General features: G+C 34.5%; 1 protein-coding gene across 2 annotated transcripts in view; it reads right to left on the reverse strand.

The window, feature by feature from the left end:
- Positions 1 to 17,650, reverse strand: part of CACNA2D1 (calcium voltage-gated channel auxiliary subunit alpha2delta 1) — a 502,006-nt gene that overhangs the window by 136,205 nt on the left and 348,151 nt on the right. For both annotated transcript variants that reach the window (XM_003782628.2, XM_012811373.2), the window contains exon 7: positions 5,524 to 5,655. In XM_003782628.2, coding sequence (XP_003782676.1) covers positions 5,524 to 5,655 — 132 coding nt within the window. The remainder of the gene's footprint in view (positions 1 to 5,523; positions 5,656 to 17,650) is intronic.

Raw genomic sequence — 17,650 nt, forward strand, 5'->3', positions numbered from 1 at the left:
TAATTTCAAAAAGTGTTATTCAATTTAAGAACAATGGGCTACTTATACAGGGAGATAAAGTCACAGCACAGACTTTGTAACATGGTTCTTTTCATTTTATTTCAGCAAAATCCCGGCAGAAACAGCAACAAGAAAATGTTTCCCAGAGGTCTATTTAGCACTAACTCAATATACATTAGGTCCCTTTATTGTAAGCCCCTGGTTTTGAAACGAACAAATGAGATAGGGCAGGGAAAGAACCATTTATTAATAAGACATTAAGTAAATGTCATAGGGAGATGAAGTAGATTTTCGTGTTTTCTATCTTGTTTTATAAATGCGACTAATTATCTAAAAAGCTTAAGTGCTGCCTACATTGGCATTTCGATAAGCCACTGATTCCTAATTACAATTCCAATTACTGCAGTAATTGGTATAATTTCAGGAGACATTAATAGGTGAAAAGAGTAGTCTGTACCTATAGTTTGGGTGGTATGTAAGAATTCACAAAGTCGATAGCTACTGAAAGCAGTTTAATAACTTTAAGGTTAACTTAGAAAAATAAGTTGAGAGCTTCTAAAGGAAAGAACTCATAAATTAAACTGACTTTGTAACAAGCACATATTCCATGAATTTGTCTGAAGCTTGTGTTTCAGCATTATCTATGCCAAAAGATAGCTGTATGACTCCAGCAAATCACCCTAGTTATCCCGCAAAACAAAGACTGTCTACTCAGCGGGCTGTAAGCAGATAAAGTTAGTGCCTGCTCTGGGAATCATCTCATTCAATCATCCCAAGTTACGGTGAAAAATAGGTGCAGAGATGTTACTATAACGTGATTGAGCCAAAGTCCAAAGAGATGATGATGGCAGTTTTTATAAGCACCAAGAACTCACAGTGGAATGTTCCTTTCATTATAACACCCCTACCTGCCACACTGGAGAGAAGGAGGAAGAAGGGAGAGGCTGGCGGAGGAGGAGAAGGAGGAAAAAAAAAAAAAAAAGAAAAGAAAGAGGAAGGGGAGAAGAGAAAGGACAGGAGGCAATGGTGCTCAGAGTTTATTTCTACACACATCAATGAAATTAGAAAGCAAGCTGGTCTTCAGCCAAAAGCCAGATAGTTAACTTCAAATCTCCTTTAATTATCAAAGAAACTACTTTTCAGTTCAGCCTGGAGAGGTACCTTACATTGTGCCCACACTAGAGGCCTATGGGAAGCCAACGTTTCTGGTATTTTATATAATCTGACAACTGAAAGTCAGGAACGTGCTTTAATTTCCCCTACATCTGGGCAATACAATGAAAAACTTCGTGCTATTCTCTTAACAATTCTAAAATGCAAATATTGTTATGTTTTTTATTTCACAGCTGAGGTCAATGAGGATTTTCTACCAGTCACCACCATAGAGAGTAGATTTATATTCTGCTGATCTGGTTCAAGAATATAATTGCTTAAAAGAACTTAAAAAAGTTGATCTCATAGAAGTAGAGAGTAGAATGGTGGTGACTAGAGGCTGGAGTGGTTATAGGGGAAGGAAGAATGAGAAATGTGGGTCAAAAAAATATGTCATTACAATTAAGAGGAACAAATTCAAGATATCTATTGTACAACATGATGATTATAGTTAATGATGATATATCGTATTAAAAAAGGCAAAGGAAATAAATGTTAAGTGCTCTCACCACAGTAATGATAAGTAATGAGGTGCTGTATTTGTTAGTTATATTTAACCATTCCATAATGTATATAAATATCAAAACACCATGTTGTATACATGATAAATCTATACAATGTTACCAGTTTAAAAAAAATTTAAAGAATATAATTGCTTCCTCCCTACCCCACAGTACCTGGTGCTGCTCTAAGTAGCATCTTAACAAGGACAAGGAATATTTTTTAGATTCTACTGTGAACCAGAGGGTTCAATTTCAGTGAAACTTTTTAATAAAATGGTTTATTTAGAAAAATAAAATTTAGAAGACTGTTTATAGAATTAAAAATAATCATAAAATTCAGTAGGGACTAATGTATAAAATAGATTTTGTCTGATCCTTACATCAATCCTATGAAATTATGGAGACGTTGCTTTTTCCATATCACAAATATAGAAACTGAGAAGGTGGGCAGATTTAGCAAAAAGAAATACAGGACAATCAATTGAGCCTAAATCGCAACAAAAAACAAATACCTTTTTGGTAAAAGTATCTCCGAAATATCACAAGGCATACTTATTCTAAAAGGTTCTTCAGCGTTTATCTGAAATATCAGTTTCACTGAGCGTCCTTTATTATATCCAGCAAGCCATCGGCTAAAACCCACGACTTCTAAACCACTCCACCGTGGGGTGGAACTGCCTAAGATTATGGCCTAGTCTGGTTTCCATCTTCCACATTTCTGTTTCAGTTTCCGTGTCAACTGACTATAACCTCCATCACGTCTTTAATGTCTCAGATGAAAAGAAAGCTGGATTTAGGCGAAATAATTCTAGCTGACATGCACCTTTACAAAAATGCCTACTGTTTCCTAGGTTCAAAGTACTTTTCATCATATTATCTCATCAATCAAGCTAGCCCATAAGGGATAAACTAAGGAGTTATTAGTGCTCCTATTTCTCAGATTTGATGGTTAGGGCTTAGAAATTTTTGGAGACCTATCAAGGATCTCACAGCTTGTAGGGAAATCCCAGCATGAGGACCAGGTCTTATACATGAAAATCCAAATATGTAATAGGAATATATATTCTGTTTCTAATTATTGTTAGAATAACTAATATTATATGAAAACTATTTCTGACCTTTGCTTTGACAGTATGATCTACTCTACATTATTTTGGCTTGCATCAAAATGGTAAAATCAGGGTGAAGTATGGTCTACCAAAAAAAAAGAAAAACAATAAAAAACTACTTCATTAAATAAAGGGTTTAAACTTGGTAAGAGCGATAAACACGTTGAAAAAATGTCTCAGCATAAACAGAAACACCGGACCGCCTTTCAAATTACAACATTGTCTTCATGCCTTTGCTAGAAAGACTTGGTTCTATACCCGTAGCATTACCACTGCTTTTAAAGAGCAACTCCGTAAAAGACTCACTAGAATTAAAACTGCAGCAAGTATAAAAAATTGTATCATAGCAGTCAAGTGAGCTGTTTGAAAGAACATCCTATAACAGATAAATGAATTGAACCTGATATTTATTTGGTGAGTCAACTTGTCTATCAAGCCCTTACTTAAAAACTAGATATGGAAGGTGTGCACAGAGTCACTTCCACAGCTAATCTTGAAGGAGTAATTCAGCTAAATTAATCATCTGAAGATCTTTCCAGTATCAACATATTGGAAAATGAGTGATTAGGGTTAAAAATTAAAAGCCATCATCACTTAGCAAGCATTTAAAACTAAAGAATTCCAGAAGATGATGAATAACTTTACAAAGTGTTTGTAACACATCCTTTCTCTCCTTCCACCTGTGTACTGGGTGTTCTCTGTCTGTCTGTAATGCACTCGTCCACTGCTCTCCTCTTCCATTTTCTTTTATGCAACCATCCGCCAGCTCCCTCTCTCTGCATCATCAACTTCCCCCTGGTATTGGCCTTTTGGTTTCTCATTATTGTTCTATTTTTTAAATCTCCTTTCCCTCCTTTCTCTCAAGCTTATTGATGGAATTTTATAAGGAGGTAATATACAGAACCTTCTGCCAAGAAAATGTATACTCATATTCAGAAAGAAAAATATATTATTAAAATTGTGATGCTCAAATACATTTGACTTCTGCCATTATAAGAAGTACTCAAACGTGACTTGTGTTCATCTCCGATAGCAGGATATACTGACTATTACAATTTAATACAGTTTTTTCCTTTCTTAAAATGTGTATTCATTTTTGTAGCACCCTCTGTATTTTAAAAGACTATTTTTCTCTTTTCCTTTTTTTCCTTTCCTTCCGCTCACTTATGGAATTTTGTAATGAGGTAATATATTTTAAAGAACTTAAAAGTTACATAATGCTGTAAGTTACTTACAAATCCATTATTGTATTGTATTATGATTGGATAGGATATCAAGTGTCTAATTTCTATATTTATTTTTCATTTACAATGTTTTGCAAGACATGATATAATCGTAAATTTTATAGGTTTATTACATACATGAATAGTATAGTTTTTTTTCTTTATATTGTCTTGTATACTAAAACTGTCCATCTTATAATATACCATATTTAATGTGTTAATAAAGTAACCAAAGCCTATTATTAGAATGGTTATATTAAAGTGAAAAATATTTGTATAAGGGGAAAATTCTATTTTGATAACAAACTATATGATAATATCCTTCCCACATCAGATATTAATACTTAGATTTTATTATAATTTATGACTTTTTCAACATTTAATACAAACTCTTGGGCTTTTTAGTGCATTATATTTCTACAAATAATAATCGTAAGACTGGTTTTATTAAGTGTCATTTGCAACCGTGCAGAAGTTATGTGGTCTTCACCTCATTTGAGTAGGTATTCAGTCTGATGATGTCCAGATACTGTTATTCATTGCAATTAAAATCCCCAACTACTTATATTCTATTTTCTTTCTAATCCCCCTCCACTGCTGCAATTTTTCATTGTGAATAATTCAACTTGTTAAGCAGGTTTAGCAAACCCAAGTTTCAAGAAGCATTCTCCTGTTTAAGTTCCTTGTGTGGCCACAAAAAGACAAATCACCCAGCGTGTGTCCCATAAAACAGGTCAAGTCTTTGAAAAAGAAAAAGCATATTGTGTCTGTCAGCTCATTCAAAAAGGCGGAGAAGTTAAAAATACTGACAGACACTTCATTTAAAGTGTTTTCCATGGGTTCCCAAGATGGACTAGGAATTAATTTTTCATTTTTACTACAGAAGTTACTATTTATTTCTCCTCTTTTAGAAGAATAAAGACATTACAAAGGAATGTTTCAATTTTGACTTATAAAATAGATTCATCTTCATTGAATATGGATGATCACGGAGAGGCACTCAGAGGCAATCCAACCGGACCCATGCGAAAGCTCTATTTTCCTTGTGATTTCATTTTGTTTCTTGTCACACTCATTTTAACAAATCTACATTCACCGATGAACAAGAAGCATTAACACATTTGTTACAAATCTGAAGCATAGATTTAAAATCTGAGAGAAATACTTTAATTGCTTTCTGGAAATTCTGCTCAGTTCTCTAATCTGACTCACCTCACAATCTACGCTGAGCAGTTGCACCCTTATCTCAGATTTGTCTTAGGAATCACAGGAGCCTCCTGTTCCAGGTATGTACCTGGGCTCCCTTCAGCTGAGACTGATTCCAGACATCAAATGTTCTACTTGCTCTTCTAGTGTTTCAGTTTAGACTGATATTGGTCAATATGGAGCCATGTAAAATAAATATTCTTTCCTTATAATAATAGTGTGATAGTACATACTTGTTATAATATTGGGGAAGGTGGTAGAGTGTTCTAAGAAACACTGAGGCTGAAACTGACATTTCATTAGGAAATTACTGAAGTACTAAGCACTCACCTGGATAGTATCGGGCCAGGCCGGTGGCACTGCCAAACACCTGCCACAGCAATGAAGGGTCTTCCTCTCGATTCTTTTTGAAAACTTCATCTAAGGCACTTGTCCAGTTTAGTTCATTTAACACAATTGTTGCTAACATATGCAGAAAAAGAAAAAAAAATCAATTAATCCAAACGTATATTTAAAATCTGAATGTCTATTTGTAAACCAATATTACACCTTTTCACAGTTCCATGTGTAAAAGAACTCTAATCCAGTTGTTATCAAAACATTTTGGACTTGGAATTATTTCTTCAAACAAACTTTTATTTGACAGTGGCATTGTTGACATTTTGCATGGACAATTGTTTATTTTGGGGGTGCAGGGGCTGTCCTGTGCACTGTAGGGTGTTTATCACTGCCCCCCCCTTGACTCACTAGATTTTGCCCCTCCCCCATTAGGACAGGCAAAAATGTGTCTAAAATTTGTCACATGGACACTGGGGAAAAAAATCACTCTGGCTGAGAGGCATTGTGACACAAAAAACAGGAGAAGTGTCTGAGGAAACTAATAAGATATTTTAGGGTACAGTCTAAAGACCATAACCTTCAACAATTGACAGTTCTATGTGGTATACTAACATACACAAGCCTATACCCAAGAAAAAAAGAAAAAGATGTTTGTCCTAGAGAGTAGCTTATTAATGGTGTTTATTAAAAAATGTACATATTTTGATAAGAGTAACATTCATGTAAAGGTTTGACAATCTCAGTGTTAGAAATAGCAATTACTTGATACTTTTTCACTACCTTTATAAACAATGTTTTTTTTTTTTTTTTTCTGATTAGTTCAATTAACAATAGGAGCATGATGCTACTTAGGGCCAGGTGATTGATTTTGATACCTAAATATAACTCCCAATTCATCTTGGGCAGTTATCACAAGCACATGCTATGCATTATAATGAAGAAAAGAAATTATCATGTGGGACATAAAATGGGTTCAAATAGATACATAATATATAATGTATATTATTATACATGTATATATATGTATAATATGTATATATAACATATATAATGTATAATATGTATAACATATTGTATATTATAATGTATAATATATATAACATATATAATGTATAATATGTATATATAACACATATATACATTATATATAACATTATATAATGTTATATATATAATTTAAAATTATGGGCCTTCATTATCATAAGTTCTTAAGTTCAGCAGATTAAAAATTTAACTGGCTTAAAATATAATTTTTCCTTTATACAAGATGATGAATGACATAGATAATCTTAGGTCTTTTTTTGGCCTTTATATGTAAAATATGCATCATGAAAATTAGCAGCTACGGCCTTGCATTTGAGAATCTCTGCTGAAGCCTAGACAGCAGAAATGTGGTTAGGGTCAAGACTGGAGACACTGTTTAATTTTCTTCTATTCTTTTATATGATGTCAACAAATACAGCAAACACACACAAGCATAGTTAAATCATGCATAAGATTTTGTAAAGGTGAAAGAAGAAAGGGCTCTGTAATGAAGGATGCACAGCATCGGTGTTTATATTTTAAAGTTCGAATCATTTGCCAAAAAGGAAAACAAAAAAATCAAGGTGATAGTGAAACTGTTCTGGAACCAGCATCCGATGTAGTTCTCATTATTGAAAGCTAGCAAGATTTCCATCTTTATGGATGTGATTACTTTCAGAAAGATCAGTTGTGTGTGTGTGAATATTCATGAGCTGGGACAGATCCATAGTGTATCCAAGAGACTAGAGAATTCATATTCAAAAGCATGAGACAGTGAACACTAAGGGGCTAGTTATATGAAAATTTATATTCACACAGATAACCTGAACTGATACCCACTATTCATGAATATTTATATTAACATACAAAACATCACAGAAAAAAAAAGGGATATTGTATTTCTCTTTAAACATTTATGACTTTTGTAGTAACATTCTACCGAACAAATAATGATGTTTATTTATGATTCAGGCAGACTTCATTACCCCCCAATCTATTCTATCTTTTTAATTTCCTTGACTCTTTAAATCACATTAAGCAACAGCTAACGTCTCATTATTTTAATAAAGATTTATTTGTTTTCAAGTCTGCTAATTTTTTATGGTTTTATTTGACAGCCCTACAGCAGCTACTAAGTATTAGACACGGATACACAGATTGGGAATTAACTTCTTTCATGTACTGAGGTGAAAGGTCGAGCTCTTTGCTATGTATGCCTATCATCATGGCATATGTTTCGAAATTTCTACTTTATGCACTTGAAAATTCTCTTTTTTAGATAAGTCATTAATAGGGCAGATTTCAAAATATTTCATCTATGAGTGAGCAAAGTACATAAAGAATTCCCAGACTAGGCCCTTGAACTGATTTTAAATTTAACTCAGAATGAAAGAAATGTTTTTATATATCAATCACATCAGCAATGTTCACAGAACTGATAATACTCAGTGTATGTATTACAACCATTTCCATATGTCGGTGAATATTTATAAGGACTTTTGAACGCAATCATTATTCCACTAGTTACAGTCTCTATATGAACCCAGAAATACAGACCCAGAAATACAAATTCAAAAGATCTGCTGTAGGAATGCAAAATTATTATACTACCACCTTTTTAGAGAACAGTTTGTATCTATAAACAAACACATAGTTCTTCATCCAACAAGTATACAAGAGATTTATACTGTGGTGAGAGTATGGGTTTCCACTCCTTAAGCAGAGAATTATAGAGCAAGAATCATTCATTCATTTACACCATCAAAATTCCTTAAAACTGTTAAGTAGAAAACACTACCAACTACAAAGTAGGATAAATTGCTGCACTAAGAATGTCTTTTGTTTTCCTCAAATTACATTAAAGGCAGCTGAAGTTATAAAAGAAAATATGTAAGGCTCAAAGCAAACAAATAAGCAGGTCTGAATAATATTTTATGCCCTTGGTTATTTGGCTATATTTTTCTGATCCATAACATGAATTATATTTGACTAATAATCATATATTATTGTGGTATCCTGAATAGACTTTTCTTAACCTTAAAATACAATAGCTTATCCATAATTACTAAGTTGCCTTTGCTTTCTCCGTTTCTGTGCTACTAATAGTCTTCGGATAAATAATGCTGAAATAACTGAGTAATCTGCAGATGAATCAACAGTAAGACTAATGCATAATACTGGTCACTCTAAATTAAGTTTATGCTATTTCTTGGATTGGAATTCTATCCCTGTCCCTGTCATTATATTGATAAATATACAATCTCCCTTTCCTTTTCTCCCTTTCTTTTTCTCTCTCATTGTGTAAGGAGAGATTATTTTGGAAGATTTTATAAACGTAATTATTCTGGTTACAACTGGGTAAAAAGCCAGAAAAATATTAGAAAAGTTAAAAAGTTGTTACTAGATTTTTGTTTCATATCATAAAGAGTCTATGTGGCTAAGCTGATGTCTTTCTTTATTCTCAGAAAATATTTTTAATTTCTTCTATTTTCCTGTTACTACAGCTCTTAAGAATTTGTAGGTATAACACATGCTTTTCTTTTTTTCATGATGGAAAAAAATCAAACAAGGCTAAATTCCTTGGAAAATTACTTATGTTCAATAAATATCACTCTGGATTATGAAATTGAATGGTTCATTCACATAAAAAATCTGTACTCAAAAAATAACTGCAGAACTCTGACTTATTATAGCTCAATAGATTTCAACAAAGTTCCACAGAAAAAAGTAAGTTTTCATTTGTCTTTATTACAAAAACTTCAAAATACAATTATTATTCCATAAATCACAAGCTTTATTTGAATGTTCATAGCAAGAAATCAAAGTCCAAAGAACCCATTTAATTACAGAAATAAGAATACAAATTAGTAGCCAAAAAGGTTTAATATAAGAATTCCATGGTAAATTGTCTTTAAACACACACACACACACACACACCTTAAAATAGTTATTGACCACATAAAACTTCTCCCTTTATTTGAATAGGTATATTTAATATTAATAATAGTTCTGACTGGTTTTCCATAACTGCTCAGGATTATTTAAAATTACATTGTAGTTTATATTCTCAATTATATATTAAATATAACATAACATTATATATAGTATACTATAGTCAAGACTTCCCTCGTTGTCCTCCCCATCTTCTCTAAATACAGTAGTAATGTTTTACATTCACACAAACTCCCACCTTTTCGCTTGAAATGAGATTAGAATTATGTGAGTGGTCAAAACATTTTCACTGTGGAATACTGGTGAACGGCTACTGGCCTTGAACCAGTTACTGACAAACTTTGCCAAGTGTCTCATCACTCCTTAAAGAGTAAAATTAGTTCTCATTTTCTTTCAACTTTTATGAAATGAAGATCTTTGTCTCTGTCAGAGTATTAGATTTTAAAAAAAATTAAGTATTTTATAGATGTGCAAGGCCAAGCTTATGAAAAGCAGCGAATGCTTGGAAAACAACCCTTGACTTTGAGGCATCTATTCTGAATCGCATAACAGGATTTCACTGATAATTGATTCAGAATGCCAGAATACCTAGTTTTCAAAAACATGGCCTTGGTGTTCAGTAATTCTCTCTTTTAGAGTATTCCATTGTTTAGTCTGGCTTCTCTAGGGAAGAAAAAAAATCTAATTTGTAACAGAACAAAAGAACAAAAGAAGCACCTTACATTGGCTGCTAATTCATCTAAAAGACATGACTCTTACATCTGTATCTTTTTATGACACGGAATACAGAATATTTGACAAGGTCTGTCTCCAATTTTCTTCTGCAAGTATGAACCAATAAAATATTGCACTATTCCTCCCTTTTAAGTCTGTACTAAGTTTGAATGCATTTGGTTAATTTTTTAGAGTTCAAGGCCTCTCTACCCATTGAAGTCACTATATAACTATTTTTAAAACCTTCCTGTTATCTATAATGTGACCTGCAGCTTTATTTTTTGTAACAGCTTTATTGAGGTGTCACTAACATATAAAACTTGTATATATATATATATATAAAGTGTACAACTTAATGTTTTAATATACATGTACTCTGTGAAATCATCATGAAATTTAAGCTAATTAACTTATCTATTACCTCTAAATAGCTATGTTTGGGGTAAAAGTTGAAAAGATTTAAGACCTATCTTCTCCAAACTTACATGACATGACACAATCCTGTTAACTATCCTCATCATGGTATAAATTAATTCACCAGAAATTATTCATTTGTATAACTGAAACTCTGTACCTTTAACTGCCACTTTCTAATGAAGCAGATATATGCTAGAAGAAAGAGACAACATACTTATTTGGATCTGCCTAAAATATAAAATGATTTTGATTCGTGTTTGATAAGAGATGTAGCTATTAAGGCTAGATCAGTGGTTCTCAACCTGTGGGTCATGACCCCTTTTTAACAATGAAAGTACACTGCAGTATTAGGAAGGCTGCGAATCAATGAACTAAATACTAAAAATTATTTTTGCTTAACAATGCTAAATATTGTACAGTTTAATAAACAGGCCATAATGCTGCCTGTATTATTTACATTTAATTAATATCATTCTTCTATTATTACAGCCTTGTACTGAGATAAAAATTAGCATTTTTTAAACTGATGCCACTAAAAATATTAACTTAGTAATATTTATTTATTTTTAATTTAATTTTATTTATTTTTTAATGAATCATAGCTGTGTACGTTAACACTCTCATGGGGTACAGTGTGTTGTTTCTATATACAGTTTGAAATATTTCATCTAATTGGTTAGCATAGCCTTCATGTCATTTTCATAGTTGTTGTGTTAAGACATTTATAGTCTACGTTTAGAAAGATTCACATGTACCCAGTAATATTTATTAAGTACTTACTGTATGCCAACAAGTATTATCCATATCCTATACGTTATTTCATCTAACTTACAGAATGACATTTTGCTTGAAATTATACCATCTTCCTATTTAGATGACAAAAATAAAACTTTAAAAGGGTTATATAAAAATTATATAGCAAGAGCTATAGAGATGGAACTCAAACAAGTGTGTTAGATTCTAAAATTCCTGTTTATGGGCTATTTATTTCTAAGCTTTCACTTTGTGTAACATGATTATTTACAATTTTAAATCAGAAACATTGCCTATGTCTTGTAGCAAAACGGTTTCTGAGAACTCTATTCCTCCTCGGGAGCTATCTGGCAATATCTAGACACATTTTTCATAGTCATGACTAGTGACCATTCTATTCATTAGAATCAGCCAATTAAAATATTTTCACTTTGAATTTGGGCACATTATCTAATATGAAACTATAAACCAGGCACTGTAGAGTAATTACCTAAAGAATATAACACAATTTCTTCACAGTGTACTTTTTCATGAGAAATTTTAGTATTTGTAATTAAAGTGTAAATCTGTTAATTTGCATGCTACTGGCATCTAGTGGGTAGAGGCCCGGAATGTTCTAAACATCCTGCAGTACACCGGCAAAGACCCCACAGAATTGTCAAATGTTAATAGTGCCCAGGTTGAGAAACCCCATTTGAGTATAACTATAAACATAAGGTAATTATACAGTTAAACCAGCAGCTAAAGATTGAAACAAAACAATATTCCCAATGAATAGTGCCAATAAAAAGCCATAGTAAAACTTTTTCCAATATATCAGTTTTCGACTTCTTCAGAATTGATGTATTTAAAAGTTACACCATCCTTCATGAAATTAAGTTATGTCAACATTTCAGGTGACATTTGGCACTCCTTGTGTTGGGGAAATTTTTATTTTAGCTCCAGAAACTCTGACAAACTTTCCTTTCCCTAAACAAGCAGGCAAGAGTTCCAAAACTAGTTTCTAGTACTATTGAGTCTTACCCCTTCCACCCTCTTCCTTTTAGAACAACCACAGATTAGAGAGTTTTTGTTTTGTTTTATTTTAGATTCAACACTAACCATAAATGTGATTCTAAACCAAACTTACGTGTTTCATCTTTATAACAAGTGTTCATTGCATACTGTAGTAAATAGGCTAGTCCTTAAAAGAGTTGCATCAACAGATAAGCTGAGCCAGATGTCACTAATTTTATTCATCAATCCTAATCGCTAAAAAGAAAACGTTAATAAGAAGAAACCCACTGATCCAATTAAGTGCACAGACAAAAAGAATCCACTTTAAGGACTAGAAAGTGTGCATAAATATTAAAATGAGTGAATCTTTTCAGTGTATTTAGCTAATGGAATCTCATCAACTCCCAGCATAAATGAAAGATTAATAAATTGCAGGGAGACTGGAAGACCAAATCTAATCTCTCTAATCATGTCTGAGGCACCAGAATTCACCTCCCACTGAGGACGAGAGAGCAGAAGGCTCCAAGGCACACAAGGACCTTGATGAGGAGATAAGCCTTATTCCTACGGTTAATTTGGTACAAATATTAAAAGGCCCTTGTCCTTGTCAATTCTCTAACCCCGGTATTACTGAGATTCTGGCCTTGCTCCCTGTCTCTTTAGTTTCCTGGAGATTGAGCACCTGGCCAATGCCCAGAACACAGCTGTTCTGCTTTAATGAAATTTGCAAATTATGGAGCACACAGGGAGCTCAGAAGAAATCCACTTTTTTATTAAAGAAAACACTAATACAAGGGGAAGAGAAGACACTAGGATCTAATATCATGTCTATTAATTGAAAGATTTTATGTCACTTTAAATAGAAAGATAATTATGAGATGGGGGATGCTGTAGGGATTTTGTAATAGAAACCCCAGAAGAAAAAGAGGCAAGGTAAAATGTTTGTTTTATCTTTCATTCTGTTTTTCTGTCTCTTTTATTATCAGAACCAAATAATTCTTAGTAACTCTGGTGGCCAAGGATCCCAATCACAGCACAACATGCTACTTAAAACAAAGCATTTAACCTCATACGCTTCTGTTATTCTTTTCATCCAAAACAAAAATGAACTATAATAAGGGTCCTAAGGAAACTATAGGATTGGTGTGAAGGTCAATTACGTTTATGAATGAAAACTGAATTAGGGAAGAACATAATGTGATTACGGTTTTTTCCTAAGCTGGATTAAAAAATCGCCAGGTGCATACAGTATCCCCTTTCATTGTCTTGTGCAGGCAACAGCTTCTTTTGAAATGTCAGCATACTCTTTTAGTCTTATCAGTAATTTTCTTTCCCCTGAACAAAGACATATTTATTTTATACAAAACAATTAGAATGTAATTCTCGGCGTATTTTGTAGAAAGCCACAACTGCTCCACCATCCTCTAATTTATTTAAAAGCTATCACATCATGAGACTATTCATTAGAATCAGCTAGTTAAAATATTTTCACTTGGAGTTTGAGAACATTACCTAATTGGAAAATAGAAACCAGAGACTGTAGCGTAATTACCTAAAGAATACAACACGATTTCTTCCAACGCTACCCTGCAATGCCATTTCCATCAGCGATTTTAGTATTTGTAATTAAAAGTGTACATTTGTTATATCTCTATTTCTATATATTAAATGATATTTTAGTAAATGGATAGCCTGCTAAATTCTGAATGAAGGAAACAACTAAATATCCCCCTGAAACCTTTTCATTTAAACTTTATAAGGGCAAATAAAATATGAGTGAAACAAATCAGAAACAATGAGAACATAGAAACGAAGTTGGAAGTCAGACAGAAATGAATATGCAATTAAGACCAAATTTAACGAACTCCAAATCATGCTTTTTCCCCATGCCTAGTACAGATTCTCTTGCTGCTGGTGATTTTTTTTCCCCCTTAGAATAAGTGTTATTTTAAAAATAAGTATGTGAATGTATGTAGTGTGAGCAGACTATTTTCACCCCGCCCGCCTTCTCGTAGATGGCACATCTTCTGCCAGAAGTAGCCGTTTGACCTTAGGAAAGTCTTCCACCCTCCCCAAACCTCATTCCTTTGCCTGCACGGTGAGGATAATAATAGTACCAGAGCCGCAGAAGTGTTCTGACGATTGCATTTTACTTAGAATGCTACTTGTCATTTAGCAACTGCATGATAAATGTTACCTGCCTCGTCATTATCCTAATTATTTTTCCCATCTCTTAGTAGTCAGGATTTAAAATATATTTTAAGTTTATCTTAATGGAGGAATTCTTATCTAGCCACTCACTTGCTAGGATGAGTGACTAAAACACAATACGGTATTTTCTTCTTTTCTTGAGAAATTGTTACCCCAATCTGAAGTTAATGCCCAACCACACTACTTAACTTTCTTGCTATGACCCTCATGAAAAAAATAGCATACTAAACTTTTCAAAACCATTCCCACGGTTACAAGACAATGTCAAACTAAGAGAAAAATAATACATATATATTTTTTTCTCTAATGATAGTACTTAATGTAATCCATAATTTTGGTGACCAGAAATTTTTGACAATGGGATATGCCCAGTGCCCCTGAAATCAAACCACCATGTGACTGCTGTATTGAATGTAGCAAGGACAGGCTAAAAGGAGTGAAATCGTATAAGATCTAATAGGTGAACCAGACACAACACACGCACCGTTATGCCCATACAGGGCACTGCTACAGCTGAGAATAAATTCTAGGTGAGAAATTCAGACCAAATTAGATAGGGGAAATCTCTTGCCTTTGGTCTAAGACTGCTCGACTGTGTAAGGAATTTAGCATCTCCATATAAATCTGGACTGCTGAATTCACTAAGAAGGATCAGAAAGTATTGGAGCCGACTAATGAGGTGTCGTGGAGGATGGGTGACAAGGCTCCTGGGGAAAGGGCATACTGTCAAGGAGGCACGCACAGTTGGGTTCTTAAGGGTTTGTGTCAACCGGTTGTAGAACAAAGAGTTGCCTGGTGATTTTAAGACAGAAAGATCAGATCCATTGAAGCACAGTACATAGAAGTCGGCTGTAATCAAGAACAGCAACCCCCTTAGTTTAAACACCAGGTACTTCTTCAGAGGGAAAGAAAAAACAAAACAACTAGACACAACTCAGAAATGGAGCTACACATTGTTACTCAGAGTCAGAGCACATACAGGTATGAACGCATGAACTCTAACAGCATTTCTAAGGCAGCACGTCTATCTCTGGTTACACATGTGCATACATGGATATATACCAGCAAGCACATACATGCTTTGTTATGTATATGGGGATAGGCACAGCTGTATTCTAAAAGAAAAAGAGGCACACTGATATTCTTAGTTTTCAGGATGCTTCCAACATAAGACATTTGTGCAGATTCTAATGTGCTTCTTACTGTATTGACACAATAGATTTATGTTAAGTTCTAGTTATTGCATGGCTCAGCAAATATCTTAATACAGACATAATTCCTTCTCTTCAAATAAATCATGTTTTTATTTTTACTCCTAGCTTAATATCCCACAAAACTTGAGATTTTTCAGCTTGATAGAAGCTCAAATTATTCTGACATGTATAAGGTAATCGAGAGAAGTACTCTCATGGTTTTTTAGTGTCTTGAAGATTTTTGACCCCACCAAATACAACAGAGGATGCTGAACAACCAGAGCCTGTCAGCTCTAGCTCCCCTGTACCTATCCTCCTCCTTGCTCCTTGGCAATCCTCCCTTAGGTATTTTGCGATAACCTTTAAATACTCTCCCTGCCTCCAATTGCAGCTTACTTCTGTGTATTCTCCTGCTGCTGCCACAGCATTCTGTCTGGCAAATGCCTGCCCTAATTAAAAGTCTTCAGTTGTTCTCCATAAGAGCTGGTCTTTCTGACTGGCTTCCATCCATCTTTCCGTCCTCCTCTCCTGCTCTCCGATCCCAGTAAGCCCAAGCCACCAATGAAAGACTTCTGACATTCTCAGAGGATGTAATGTGCACTCCTGCCTCCCGTGTCACTGGCTGTCTTGCTGGCTGGATTGTATCTCCTACCATGCCAGCTTGTTAGACATCTCCTTTCTTTGATAACTCAGTTCAGCATCAACTTCTCCATGGGGTTGTTTTTGATTTTCCCTATTCTACCTCCCTTAGAATATAAACTCCTTCCCCAATCTCCTATAGCTTTCTCTATGTACCACTGTTATAGCAAACATTACCTATGATAGCTAGGGTTATGAAATTAAAATACAGGAAAGCCTCTGTACGTTGACCCCCAAAGAACTGCAACATACTGGTTAACATACAGGGTTGGCCAACACAAGGAATCCGGCTACTATGCAGATATGCACCTGTGGTGATGTCCAGTCTATGAAAATCAGGTCAACTGAAGGAGGTGGTCAATGTAGGGAGGTGGTCAGCTGTGGAGGTTGTACTGTATAATGTTCCCCAATGTATAACAGGCATTCAGTGAACATAAATTATGAATATGTTTAGGTAATAAATGACAGAGCACATGAGTATATCAATTGGGACTCTCATGTTTGGGGTCATATTATCAAGTCAGAAAACTTTTACTGAAGGGTTAGAATTTGTCGATTCTTTAATCAGCTTTCATTGTGCCACATCACACCTCACCAAGTACAAGTGGCGGAGCATTTCCCCTTTCCCCTCCACCCACAGTGATGTGGGAGTGGGAGGTACACGTAGCATCTGAATTGCAGGAGTTTAATCACCCTGGTCTTGGTTTCAGATTCACTTCAGGTTCTGTAATAAAACCCCCCTTTTAATAGAGATGTTTTGAAGAGCCTGGTATAAATACTGGGGCCCAGTTTTCAGAGACGACCTTTCATTCACTGACTATATCAAGGAAGCTTTTTACTACCTCCCAATCTGTGTGCTTCATTTCCTAACCACTTCATTTCTCCCTCTCTCCAACAAACATGTATTGAGCAACTATTATGTTTCAGGCACTACTCTAAGCTCTAGAACAGAAGCAGACAATTTGTTTCTTAAATAACCAGATGGTTAAGACTTTGCAACAGTAGCACACAGTTCCCATAGACAACACTTAAAAAACTCAGGTGTGTGGCTCAGCGCCTATAGCTCAACCGGCTAAGGCGCCAGCCACGTACACCTAAGGTGGCGGGTTCGAATCCCCAGCCCGGATCCGCCAAACAACAATGATGGCTGCAACCAAAAAATAGCCGGGCGTTGTGGCGGGCGCCTGTGGTCCCAGCTACTTGGGAGGCGGAGGCAGGAG

The sequence above is a fragment of the Otolemur garnettii genome, unplaced genomic scaffold, assembly GCF_000181295.1.
Source record: "Otolemur garnettii isolate 467f Iridium unplaced genomic scaffold, OtoGar3 scaffold00005, whole genome shotgun sequence".
In the NCBI taxonomy this organism is placed as follows: Eukaryota; Metazoa; Chordata; class Mammalia; order Primates; family Galagidae; genus Otolemur; species Otolemur garnettii.